The sequence below is a fragment of the Erpetoichthys calabaricus genome, chromosome 2, assembly GCF_900747795.2.
Source record: "Erpetoichthys calabaricus chromosome 2, fErpCal1.3, whole genome shotgun sequence".
NCBI lineage: Eukaryota > Metazoa > Chordata > Cladistia > Polypteriformes > Polypteridae > Erpetoichthys > Erpetoichthys calabaricus.
The window spans coordinates 281,406,894-281,419,850 of NC_041395.2; the positions used below are offsets into that span (position 1 = coordinate 281,406,894).

General features: G+C 35.1%; 1 protein-coding gene across 1 annotated transcript; it reads left to right on the top strand.

Annotated features, from left to right (window-relative positions):
* Positions 1-459: 459 nt before the first annotated feature.
* gdf10a (growth differentiation factor 10a) lies at positions 460-4,525 on the top strand. Its single transcript, XM_028795634.2, has 3 exons — positions 460-1,087; positions 2,318-3,219; positions 3,541-4,525. The coding sequence occupies exons 1-3, from the start codon at positions 787-789 to the stop codon at positions 3,730-3,732; spliced, it is 1,395 nt and encodes a 464-aa protein (XP_028651467.1). The 5' UTR covers positions 460-786; the 3' UTR covers positions 3,733-4,525.
* Positions 4,526-12,957: the final 8,432 nt, after the last annotated feature.

Genomic DNA, 12,957 nt, shown 5'->3' on the forward strand with positions numbered 1-12,957 from the left:
TATTTTCCTCCTTGCTCTTCACGTTGGATTGTTAATATACTACCGTATCAGCTTTTTATATTTAAACATATTCTGTTGATGGCTGACTAAACATTTCAGTCAGGCGACATTATATAAGGTAGGGCACTATTACACAAATGAAAGGCATTAGATAGATAGATAGATAGATAGATAGATAGATAGATAGATAGATAGATAGATAGATAGATAGATAGATAGATGACGGCACAATTCCAGAACACATGCAGGTGATTATATCACAAGCATTAGGGCATTTGTTTTTATTTTTGTATATAGTAACTGCTCCTAAAGCCTGATTCTAAATTGACACTATAGTGCTCATCGCTCCGCGTGCAGCGCTCTTCTCAAATGCACAGCAATCGCGCAGCTCTGTGCCGTTCTGTCTGAATGCTCGTACCGAGTCTGGCGGGGCTCTCTTGGTCTGCGTCAATACGCGGCCTCCAGTTGGTCAACAGCTTTACACGTCAGCGACTCCGATTTACTTAACATTAGTCCGTGTCTTCTGGCGGTAACGCGAAACAAGTGTATGAGCAGCTCATTTGGCAAGAAGTCGGTTCTTTCTGAAGTCTGTCGCCTCCGTGAAGTTATTTTTTTCCCGTTTCTAATTTTTTTGCGTAAGAAGACTTGCAGCAGAAAACAAAAAGTGACATTCTCCAGTGACATTTAACTGGGCGCAAGGAGATAATTAAGTCGGGGTGCTTCATATAGTATACACTTATTTACTTACTTTTCTGCGCTGTATTTGCCGAGTATACCTTTTTAATAATGAAAACTACAGCACGATTAGCTGAAATATCTGTCAGATTTGACAGTCTCCTTCATATAATATTCCTTTTCGTTGTCTTAAGATACGAAACCTCTGCAACGGATCTAAATTCAAGAGCAGCAGCACGTGAGGATGTTGTGGCTGAAGCGCCTTTCGATGACCACCCTGACATGTCAACCCTTGGTAATGCAGCTCGAGATATGGTGGCTGTTCATATGTACAAACTTTATGATAAATACAATAAAGAAGTGAGTCAAGCACGGAACGGGAATACTGTACGCAGCTTCAAAGCAAATCCGGGTAAGCGGGAGAGTTACATTTTTATATATTAGTTTTGTATCAGATACAAAAACTTAAGGTTTCATCAATAATTCGTTTAATTGCATGGATAAATGTTATGTGTAAAACATTACATATACTCAGTTTTAACAGTTTATTTACACCTGTAGAATATTAATATTTTTTAACGTATGAAATATGTACAGTACTTATGATTTTAGTTTCTACGTTAACATTGTCCTTTTACTGCCGGGACTGCATTACCAAAGTCCATTTGAGTAATACTATTTATTTACTCCAACAGCTACATAACTGACCAGCACGAGCTTTCAGCGCTACAACAACAAAAGTTTTGAGTCCACAAATCCGAAATACTGTTGCTATAGTAGTGCGATGTGTGGCTCTTGTAATACGCCACCTGTAGGTAGCCCCTTATAAATCAAAAAATAAAATCGAAGTAAATAGCCCTACATTTCAAATACGAGTCACATCTGCAAAGCACACTATTTTGTGGAGACACTACTTTTTTTTTTACCAAATACAATAATACATACACAGAGTATCTATCTATCTATCTATCTATCTATCTGTCTATATATATATATATATATATATATATATATATATATATATATAAACACACACACACATACAGTACATACACACACTGGGTAACAAAAGTAGGTTTACAGTTGTGAGTGCGCAAAACAGAGTTTATTCTTGTATTATTTTTTATTAATTGTTATATTATTTGTTTGTATTGTCTTCTTCTTAAAGCTACTGAGCTAATAAAACTATTCTAATAATCATAACCTCCATGTCTTTTTCCAAAAAAATGTAAACCTACTTTTGCCCATCCCGTATATGTGTGTATGTATATATATATATATATATATATATATATATATATATATATATATATATATATATATATATATATGTATTTATATACACATATATATATCTCAAACACACACATATATATATACTGTATATATTTATTGAAACCTATATTTATTCATATATGGTTTAGTAATTTTGTGACAAATGCCTTTATGTCTTTTTCTTCTTTTTGTACTTTGCAACACAATTGCTTTTTTTCTGAAAACACCTTCTCCAGAAATTAAGAACAGATATATACAATAACATTTTCCCTAACTTTCAAACAATATAATTGTACATTAACATATTTCTTAGTAAATAAAAAAAAGATGTTGTGTATTCACTACCTGCATTATTTTTTTTTTTCAGAAATTGTGGACCTGAAGCCATTATATCTTTTCAACTTGACATCTATTCAAGAATCAGAAGTGGTTCTTGCGGCCACGGTGCATTTTATGTTTGATAAGCGCTCAAGACACAGGCCCCTGTTCTGCAAACATTATAAGAATTCATCCTGTCGCCTTCAACATCTGCATCACTTTCCTTCAATGCACATCATTTTCAGGAGTGTGGCATCAAATGATTTTTTTGGATCTCTGCTAAGTAACATTACTGTTTTCCCTAACAAGAGAGGTTTGTGGCACTTTAAGGATGTTTCACAAATAATCAAGGAAGCTAAAAAAAGAAACTATCCTTTGATCTCTGTTGAGTTTGAATTTGGAGACAAATATCCCAGTTTTCAAGATCAAGTGGCAGCATCAAACCTGCCTTATATTTTGGTTTATGCAAATGATATGGCCATTTCTGAGCCAAACAGTGTTGCAGTCACTTTACAGCGTTACGACCCATTTTCAATAAATGAGGAATCTACACAAAGTCCCAATGCATCTCCTGACTTCCGCATAAAACGGGACACCTATTTTTCAGAATCTATAAATAACAATGAGCTTCCAGAAGTAGAATATAGTGCATTTAAAAAGCATGATTTGTGGGAAAGTGCTTACAAGTCACTGAAGCCCAAAACATCTAAAAAGGATAGGAGGAGGAAGACTCAGGAAAGCAATGCTGGATTAAGCAAGTCACAAGTTCTGCATTTTGATGAGAAGACAATGAAGAAAGCGAGAAGGCGTCAATGGAATGAACCCAGAATTTGCTCCAGAAGGTATCTGAAAGTAGATTTTGCAGATATTGGATGGAGTGAATGGATCCTATCTCCAAAATCATTTGATGCTTACTACTGTGCAGGCGCTTGTGAATTTCCAATGCCTAAGGTCAGAATTATTCAATTTTAATGCTATTTCTGAATTAACTAAAGGCAGACTTTTTTTTTTGCATAGCGTGTAGAGCCTTTTAATCTTTTACAAAGAAACTGAGATTAAGAATATTTAAATTTTATTTTAATATTTAAAATATACCATTCCAAATTTATAGGTGTAATTCATCTGTTCATATTTGGGAAGTATATTACTTAATACTTCATTAGGCTGGGGCAATTTGTGTTGCAGACTGGTTTCAGACCTAAGCCAAGCCTGGACTGTAATGACAAATGTTCATTTAAATATTCTCTAATAACATGTTTCTTCCACTAACAGGTTGTTCGTCCCTCCAATCATGCTACTATTCAGAGTATTGTGAAGGCAGTTGGGATAATTCCTGGTATTCCTGAGCCGTGCTGTGTACCTGACAGAATGAACCCACTTAGTGTCCTTTTCTTGGATGAATACAAGAATGTGGTATTAAAAGTTTATCCCAACATGTCAGTGGAAACTTGTTCATGTAGGTAATTTTACTTGGAAAATTTTATTAATTGGAATACCAACAGTGGTTCACACAATTGGCTTTCATTAAGAAAGGAAACGGAAACATTAATCTATAACATATAGTACATGGAAATCTTTTTCCAGGCTATACTTTATATATTACACATTAAAGCTGCTGTTCTTCTGTTTATTGTTATATTTATATTCAAAATATCTTTATCTCTGTCTGTTCTTTTTGAGTGTCTGTATGTGTGTATCTGAAGGTGTGTGTGAGCATATGTGTAGATATGTATACTTGGAACGTTTTGGTGACATTTGCAAAGGTTTATTATTTTAAAGCTAATAAAATTCACTTTCTTCTGCAAGTGCTGCTGTAGATTTAAAGAGAATACAAGCTGATACAAAATTACTAAGATGTTTTTCATCTTTGATATTTTCATGTTTACATGTTCATTGATGTTTTGCTCATTTTAAGTCAAAAGTATTTTTCTACCTATGTGTAAAGTTTTATTCTTTTTAACGTTTTATAGATTAATCTGGTTGCCTGAGAAAACAATTGTACAGGAAATAAAGTCCACATTTGTTTTCACTTTGTACTAAGTCACCACCAGTTGTACTATAATAATGTTTAAGCCAAATGTAGCTGTAAATTATCTAATATAATCATGTAATTATGCATTTAAGATTGTAAATAAGTAAAATACTAATTTACTTAGAAATTATTAACTGTACCAGTTAAGCATCAAAATAAATATGTTTTGGCATACCCATAATAAGAATGCAATTTGTGTTCAAGTTATGGCAATCATTTTATGCTGCACTGTTTTTTTGTCTTCATTGATGTTTTATATAGTTTGATATTTATTTTCATTATATTTTACTAAATTTCCACAGTTGTGTTTTTAAAAAAAACTCAAAACAAACATAAATACAAGTTGAAAATTTCACAAACATTACTCCTGAATGTATCTATAGAATTTTTTACTGTATAATAGAAACAGTCTGTCTTACAGTGTATACAGTACTGGTCATGGTATACTTGATTTTTTTTTCTTATACCCGAGACTTTAAAATAAATGTGCCATTTTTTTTTAAAATAACACATTTAACATTTTTGTTATTTTTAAAAATGTTTTTTTTTGTCTTCAGTATAGAAGTTTACTTTTCTTAAACTTGTCATTGCGTTAAGGAAACCTAGCCGTTACAGCAAAAATGAACGGAAGTTCTTTAAAACAACAGTAAAAGTGTTCATTTAAAGAACATTTTAATCATGTTTAAAGTGATAATTGCATACTGTGATAGGGCACCAGGGGGCATTGCTTAAAATGTTGGAGAACTGTTACATTTAGATGTACTTTGTTTTTATATTGGTACACAGCAGCAGAACCCAAGGGATGGGGCATATCTCTAGACTATACACAACTGTGTCATTAAATATTAGATATTCCTCTGTTGTAAAAAAATGACAGAAAACAGTTAGGCTACATTGTATCTTGTAATAGCCATATGTATTTTATTCTTTGACTTTCTTTTAAGATATTTTTTTTTTCCGGCAGAATCGTGGAAATTGTGTTTCCAATGCATTCTTTTGTAATATGGTGTAGTATGTAGTTTCATATTGATGACTCGTGCTAATTTTACATGTTTTATCTTCTATTTTATATAATTTGCTGCTCAAGGTTGAAAGGGTTGTTCACCATTTTTTTTTAAATATTTTGGCCTCATAATTATACTCACTTAAACCAAATCAAAGTCCACTATTCAATACTGAATTATTGTTTAAGAAGAGCTCTTGTTTAAGAAGAGTTAAGCAAGCTAAATATTTTAAATGTTTTTGTTGAAAACAATTTGTATATAATGCTGCTACAAAGGAAAAGACTGACTATTGTGAAATCATTTAAGTAAGCACAAGTACAATACAGTAATACCTCTTGGCACATGGATACTATATATCATGCAAAAGACTATAGCCTTTCATACAGTATATATACAGTATATACAAGTAAAAAATATCCAGTGGATCACAGAAGACTACATAATTCAACGCAGTATAATACCTATTCATCATGTTTCAAATATACTATTTTGTTTACTATTCTTTGGATGCTACTTTTTAAAATAATTATAGCAGCTATACAAATATTCTGCTGCCAATTAATTTTTTGACACAAAACGCATTTGTATATACTTTAAATTATTTTTTTTGGGATTTCAGTATGAATAAATTATTCAGAACAACAATTATTAAGTGAAGAAACCAAACTTAACATACATGGGTTTCACATCAGGTAAACTAATTTATATGTTTATAGGGTCATTATTGTCACAGAGTACTGTGACGTTCTTACTTGCATGTGCGATTCAGCATGCAACATGTTAATCACCCTCAGGAGTATAACAACCATAACCTCAAAACTTCTGTCTTGAGAATATTGTAAATCATTCTCCAGCCTAAGGCTAAGTGTTAAACATCGCCCATGATGATACAACACTATTATCTATCTGGTCCCAGATATAAATCCAGTATGACCTGTATTCTATACAGCATGAGCATGACTTTCACAGGTAGAATTTAATACTCCATGACCCTGAATTGGATTAAGCAGGTTAGTTTTACACATCCATTTAACTTTCCTCCCTCAGTCCAAAAACATGCAGACAGGTTATATAATGATTGTAAAATATGTGTTCTTTATAAGATCCCATCTTTAAATGTTTCTGCTAGAATATGAATCTTTTAATATCAGTTTAAAATGAATATTTGAATAACTTTCTATAATATTCCATCATTGAATGTATTCATAACTTTGACCAATGAATGCAGTATGTTATTCCAGAAAATAACCAATATTGAGTAGTGAATTAGGAGGTAGAGATTTGTAATCAGTAACCAGAAATCAGAAATGTTAAGTGGTCAGGGGTCAAAACAGTTAAAACTAAAAATAGCAAAGTTGGAAACTTGAAATTCTTTACTTTAATGAAACATCTGTTTTTCCATTATTTTTCATAAAGATCAGACAAATATTAACCCTTTTTTCCTAAAAGACCTGGCATCTATTATATCCCTACTGCATGTGCACCGGTAGCAGTCACCCTAGTGCTGGCAGAATCCCTAGAAACTACAGCTGCAATACCAGCATTAAAACTTGAACTGCATTGAATGAATGAGCAAAAAGAGGAGGGATGCCTCTCCCCCCACAGGATGTAACCATAATCACAAATGTTCAAGTCAGAACTGACGATAAACAGGAAGAGATTGTGAAAGTGATCAGGGCTTAACGAAAGAACAAAAGCATAAATAGGGAGTGTCAAAATAAATGTCAATTTTTAACAGAAATTATCCCAAAGAAGTAACATTGGGGTCATTGTTAATTCCCAGAGCTTCTCAGTTCACCAGTACCAATTCCCCATCTGAAATGCATATTTTTGTAATAGGTTCTATTAAATTATGTGTACCTTGGTTGGCAAAAGTAGCAAATAAAATGATTTTAACCACTCATGACTAACTTGAGATTGCTACCTTAAACAGGTAGGGAAATGGTAGGTAACCAGAATTACTTAAATACTGCTACGCATGACACCTTAAACGCCTTAATTCACTTAAGAGACGCTTTCAGTCCAATCATTTCAGTAAACTTATATAATGTATTATCTGTTGCATTAAATATGATGAGCTATAATCCCTTTTTCATAAAGGTACTCAGTCACAGTTTGGAAACTTTAAATTAAACTGCTCATTAATGGTTACAGTAGTGTAGGATGCAAAATGAATTGTTTCTTTGTCTGGCACAATTTGTTGAACTTGTTTAAAACATAACTGACTCTATTCAATTGAACTAGGCTGGTTAAAATATAAATACCACTAGTGTTTAAAATGTTGAAACAGGACCTTTTCTGGCAGTTTATATATTTTTACAGACAAAATATACTAACAAGCCTTGCATGCTCTTGCGTATTTAATTTTCCTACCCTTTGTGCGTAAGTAGCTGAATTTTAATAACATGTTAGTGTGTGTATTTTACAGTGATTCTAAGATCAGTTGAAGTGAGTTTATACTGTAAACCACATTATATTTCCACCAATCTTTTTCCTATATACTGTATATGCAAATAATGTGTGAAAAAACACATGAAATATTTATTTGCATGCCATCACTTCTAGGAATGTTGACCAAACATTTAATAAATATAATCTGTTCTGGTCAAGATATCTAAAATGATACTAGCATTTCCTAGAGTTTTGACATGCATATATCTCACAGGTTGATAGTTGTACAGTTACTAGATCCCTGTTTTGTCACAGAATCATTATTTCTGCCTTCCTGATATTGGAGCTTAAAAAACATCTTCACATAACCATTGACCAATTTATACCTTCTAATAATTGATGGTACAACCCACTTTCTCCAGCATCATGGTCAATGAAGCCCTGATGCTATGCCAGGGCCACTGAATGCAAGGTTGGACCCACCCTACATGCAGCCACTCATATCTGGTTGAATCATTTCATCAACCTATCATTCATATATTTGGAGTATGGAAGAAAAACTAAAGGCAAAAAAAATTACATACATTAACTGTTTGCCAGAAGGATGCTTTCTGTAAAAACTATAGCAGCCTCCTGTTGGATCTCTACTAATCTCTCATTTACACACTGGAGCTCTCAGACACAAGAATTGGAAGAACATCCTGTTCTGATACTAATAAGTGGAGTAATATGATAGGCCTAGATAGGATCTGTCTGATCAGTCTTTCTCATCATACTTAATATCATTGTTAGACCTCTACTTTATGACTGGGCAGCTAGTATTTTGTTGTTGGGCATTATGAGGGGATGTTCCCTTTTATATTATCATGGAATTTAAAATAAACTCATAATTGCTTTACCTTTGACACAATTTTTCATTCCTAATAAAAATATGATCACATACAAACACACAACCATAAGAAGAATATGAAACAACCACTACGTTGAACAGTGTAGTTCATCTCCTGGAGCTGTGATATAGTAATGTTAACTATTGACCCATCATACCACCCTGTTTCTACTTGATATTGTTTTATTACTTGGGAAAAGTGCGTAGTTACTCTATTTGTAGAAATACATTCTTCAAAAACTGTCTTGCGAGACAGCTAATATGTAGAACAGGCAGTTTTCAGAATTTCATAGAACATATGAGATATGGAATTTGATAGAAATACGTTATGTGTCTTTGTTTTGGATGTACTTTGTCAGCATGCCCGTGTCGATCAAACACAGGAAGCTCTGCAGTCTACTTACGCTGTAAGAAAATAAGTAAATAAGGTAAATAGGTAAATAACATTTGATCTGGCTATTATATTAAGTAACATATAATGTTTTTATATAAAGACCATCACAAAACATAGTCACAAGTAGACTGCAAGCCCAGGGTAGTGAAGAGATAGAGATGAAGAGTGCTTTGTTGAGCTACACAGGAAATGGAAAATTGGGGAAATTACCTATCAGAACAAGCTCATATCAAGGCAGACTCAGGAGTGCCAAAAGGTTTCTAATGTGGTCCATTTCTTTGCACTCCGTAGTCTCCTTTTACTGATCACTCCCCTTGTGTGCTTATGTACATGTACATATAAATACCATCACTTGATGTACTGTATTTTTTGTTTGGCATTATTATACAGTAGATATCCACAGGTGGAATGAATGTTCAAATCATCATTGGTTAAGTGTGAGACTTTTGCAGCATTCTTTTCAGATAACGTATATAAGATGTAGTACACCACAGACCTCAAGAACACACCTTCCTCAGCATACTGCACAAAATAAATTAAATCAGTATGCTACAATAAGCCATTGATCACATCATTCTTATTAACTGTCTCATACAGATGGTGGGCATTTCTGGCAGTGCTTTACAAGAAGAGAAACTCTTTCTCAATTGTAATGATTATACATCAGAGAGTCATGATATTATACAGTATATGGTTTGGTGTGTGACCGGGGTCTGTTTGGGTCCCATATTATTCTTAATCTATATCCTGCAATTAAGTCTGATCATTTCAAAACATAAATGGTACCATTACAGCTATACAGTACAGATGACACACAGATTTAATAATCGATAGGTCAGATCACTCAGTGGCGTAGCTAGGGGTGGGCGGAGGGGGCGGCATTATTAGCCAAAAGGCTCAGAACACTTCATGTGTAAGCAGCAGGGTTTGGAAAAATATCACTCATGAATGAATTCTCTGATTTTCATCCACAAATGCTTCAAAAAGCATTTTCAGATGGTCCTTCTGTGACGGCATCAGACACGGCAGTTGAAATTTATGAGGCAATAACAAAAATTTACAGAAACATTAGATAGATAGATAGATAGATAGATAGATAGATAGATAGATAGATAGATAGATAGATAGATAGATAGATAGATAGATAGATAGATACTTTATTAATCCCATGGGGAAATTCACAAATTCATTATACCAATAATAATTTCTAGGCAGATAAACAATTAATTCACAATGTATAATTTCGTTTTGTTAACAATCCGAATGCGTTCTTGCTCATCCCCACCTATCACTTGTACACCACACCGGTTCTGGTTTTTGCAGTGTAATTATATTAAACTAATAATCAGAACATGGCTTATCAGTGCGTCTGTACTATATTCTTGTCTAGTTGATGCTTATAAATAATTATATGTGAAAAAAATATTGCTGTTTTTCTATATATAAATAAATCTATGCAAAATGTATCTTAATTTTTCTCTATACGTCATTTTAATTTTCTATTTAAATAGGTTAACATATTCAGATACGTTGGAGGGCGTCAAATTGAAGCCCTGCCCCGCCCCGAGTGGCATGAACTCGAGCTACACCACTGAGATCACTCTGAGGCTCTAAATCCTTTGATCCAGTGTCCTACTGGCATCACAGAATGGAGGAGTAATGATTTCCTTAAACTAAACAAGGAATAAACACATCATTTTAGATTCAGAACTAACTTCAAATACACATTAAACACATTACTAAGAATGCATTCTTTTACTTAATAAACATCTCACAAATTAATAATAAAAACAATACAGTAATCCCTCCTCCATCGCGGGGGTTGCGTTCCAGAGCCACCCGCGAAATAAGAAAATCCGCAAAGTAGAAACCATATGTTTATATGGTTATTTTTATATTGTCATGCTTGGGTCACAGATTTGCACAGAAACACAGGAGGTTGTAGAGAGACAGGAACGTTATTCAAACACTGCAAACAAACATTTGTCTCTTTTTCAAAAGTTTAAACTGTGCTGCATGACAAGACAGAGATGACAGTTCCGTCTCACAATTAAAAGAATGCAAACATATCTTCCTCTTCAAAGGAGCAAACAAATCAATAGGGCTGTTTTGCTTTTAAGTATGCGAAGCACCGCGGCACAAAGCTGTTGAAGGTGGCAGCTCACACCCCCTCTGTCAGGAGCAGAGAGAGAGAGAGAGAGACAGATAAAGAAAATCAATACGTGCCCTTCGAGCTTTTAAGTATGCGAAGCACCATGCAGCATGTCGCTTCACGAAGCAGCTGCACAGAAGGTAGCCAACGTGAAGATAATCTTTCAGCATTTTTAGACGAGCGTCCGTATCATCTAGGTGTGCGAACAGCCCCCCTGCTCACACCCCCTACATCAGGATCAGAGAAAGTCAGCGCAAGAGAGACAGAGAAAAGTAAGTTGGGTAGCTTCTCAGCCATCTGCCAATAGCGTCCCTTGTATGAAATCAACTGGGCAAACCAACTGAGGAAGCATGTACCAGAAATTAAAAGACCCATTGTCCGCAGAAATCCGCGAACCAGCAAAAAATCTGCGATATATATTTAAATATGCTTACATATAAAATCCGCGATAGAGTGAAGCCGCGAAAGACGAAGCGCGATATAGCGAGGGATCACTGTAATACATTTTAGTTGTATACCACCTTTAGCAAGATAATGTAAAGTTAATATATTGTGGCAGACTGCCGGGGACATTACCTGGCCGGCTGCGGTGGGTTGGCACCCTGCCCAGGATTGTTTCCTGCCTTGTGCCCTGTGTTGGCTGGGATTGGCTCCAGCAGACCCCCGTGACCCTGTGTTCGGATTCAGCGGGTTGGACAATGGATGGATGGATTACCTGGCCGGGATGCCTAAAAGGACCGGAAGGTGGCAGGAACAGCCCTGGAGCAGGAGAGGACCACGGGAGAAGAACAAAGAGCTTCTGGCCTGTTGGGACCCGTGGCCACCGCCAGGGGGCGCCTCAAGCCTCGTAGGACTCGGAAATAGTTACTTCCGCCACACTCGGCAAGATGGTGGAGGAACCTGCCAGGGACGCCCGGAGTGCTTCCGGGGCAAAGGGCAGCACTTCCGCCACACCAAGAGCACACCTGGAGCACATCCGGGTGGGAATAAAAGGCGCCGCCTTCCTACAGTCTGAGAGCCAGAGTCGGGAGTGGGAGTTGGACAAAGCTCCCAGGAGGAGACAAGCGGCCAAGGACTGAGAGAAAAAGCACTTTATTGGGGTGATTATTGCTTTGTGCATTGTGTGGTGTTTTGGGACTGTGTTTATTATGTTTAATAAATGTGCGCTTTTTATAAAGATGTGGTTTCCGACTGGTGGTGTCCAGGAAAATCTCACAACATGTTGTTGTATTTAGCCATCTAGAATATTGTAATTATTGGATTATTGTCCTACAAGGATTACTTTAAAATGATATAACTCAACTGCACTTATGCAAAACATAGCAACCAGAATCTCAATTAAAAAAGTAATTTGAGTGTGTCTCACTGGTTTTGTTAACTTCGTGTTATGACATTTTATTGTTAATTTCACGCTCTCACTTTTTGTAACTAATTTAACACTCTCAATTTTGAGTGTTAATTTCATGTTGTCATTTTGTAATAAATTCCAATATGTTTTTTTTTTTGTTTTCTTCTGTTTTTATTTTGTTTTTGCACTTTGTCTTTTGGAGCCACCGTATCTAAGGCTTTGAACAGTCTAGCACCTTCTTACATTCTGGAGTATTTGTTCCCCTACATTCACAATCTTAGATCCTCTAACAATGACTTGCTCAGTATTCCAAGAGTGAAGCGCAAAAAGATCTAGCATAATTTACCAATAGATGTACTCTAGGGCCAGTACAGATGAACACTTAAGAGAATGACTAAAAACCACCTCACCACTAGACTTTTACACAGTTAGGTTTGGATTTTGGGGGTTGTATAATATGGGTTTGAAACTGGCTCTTA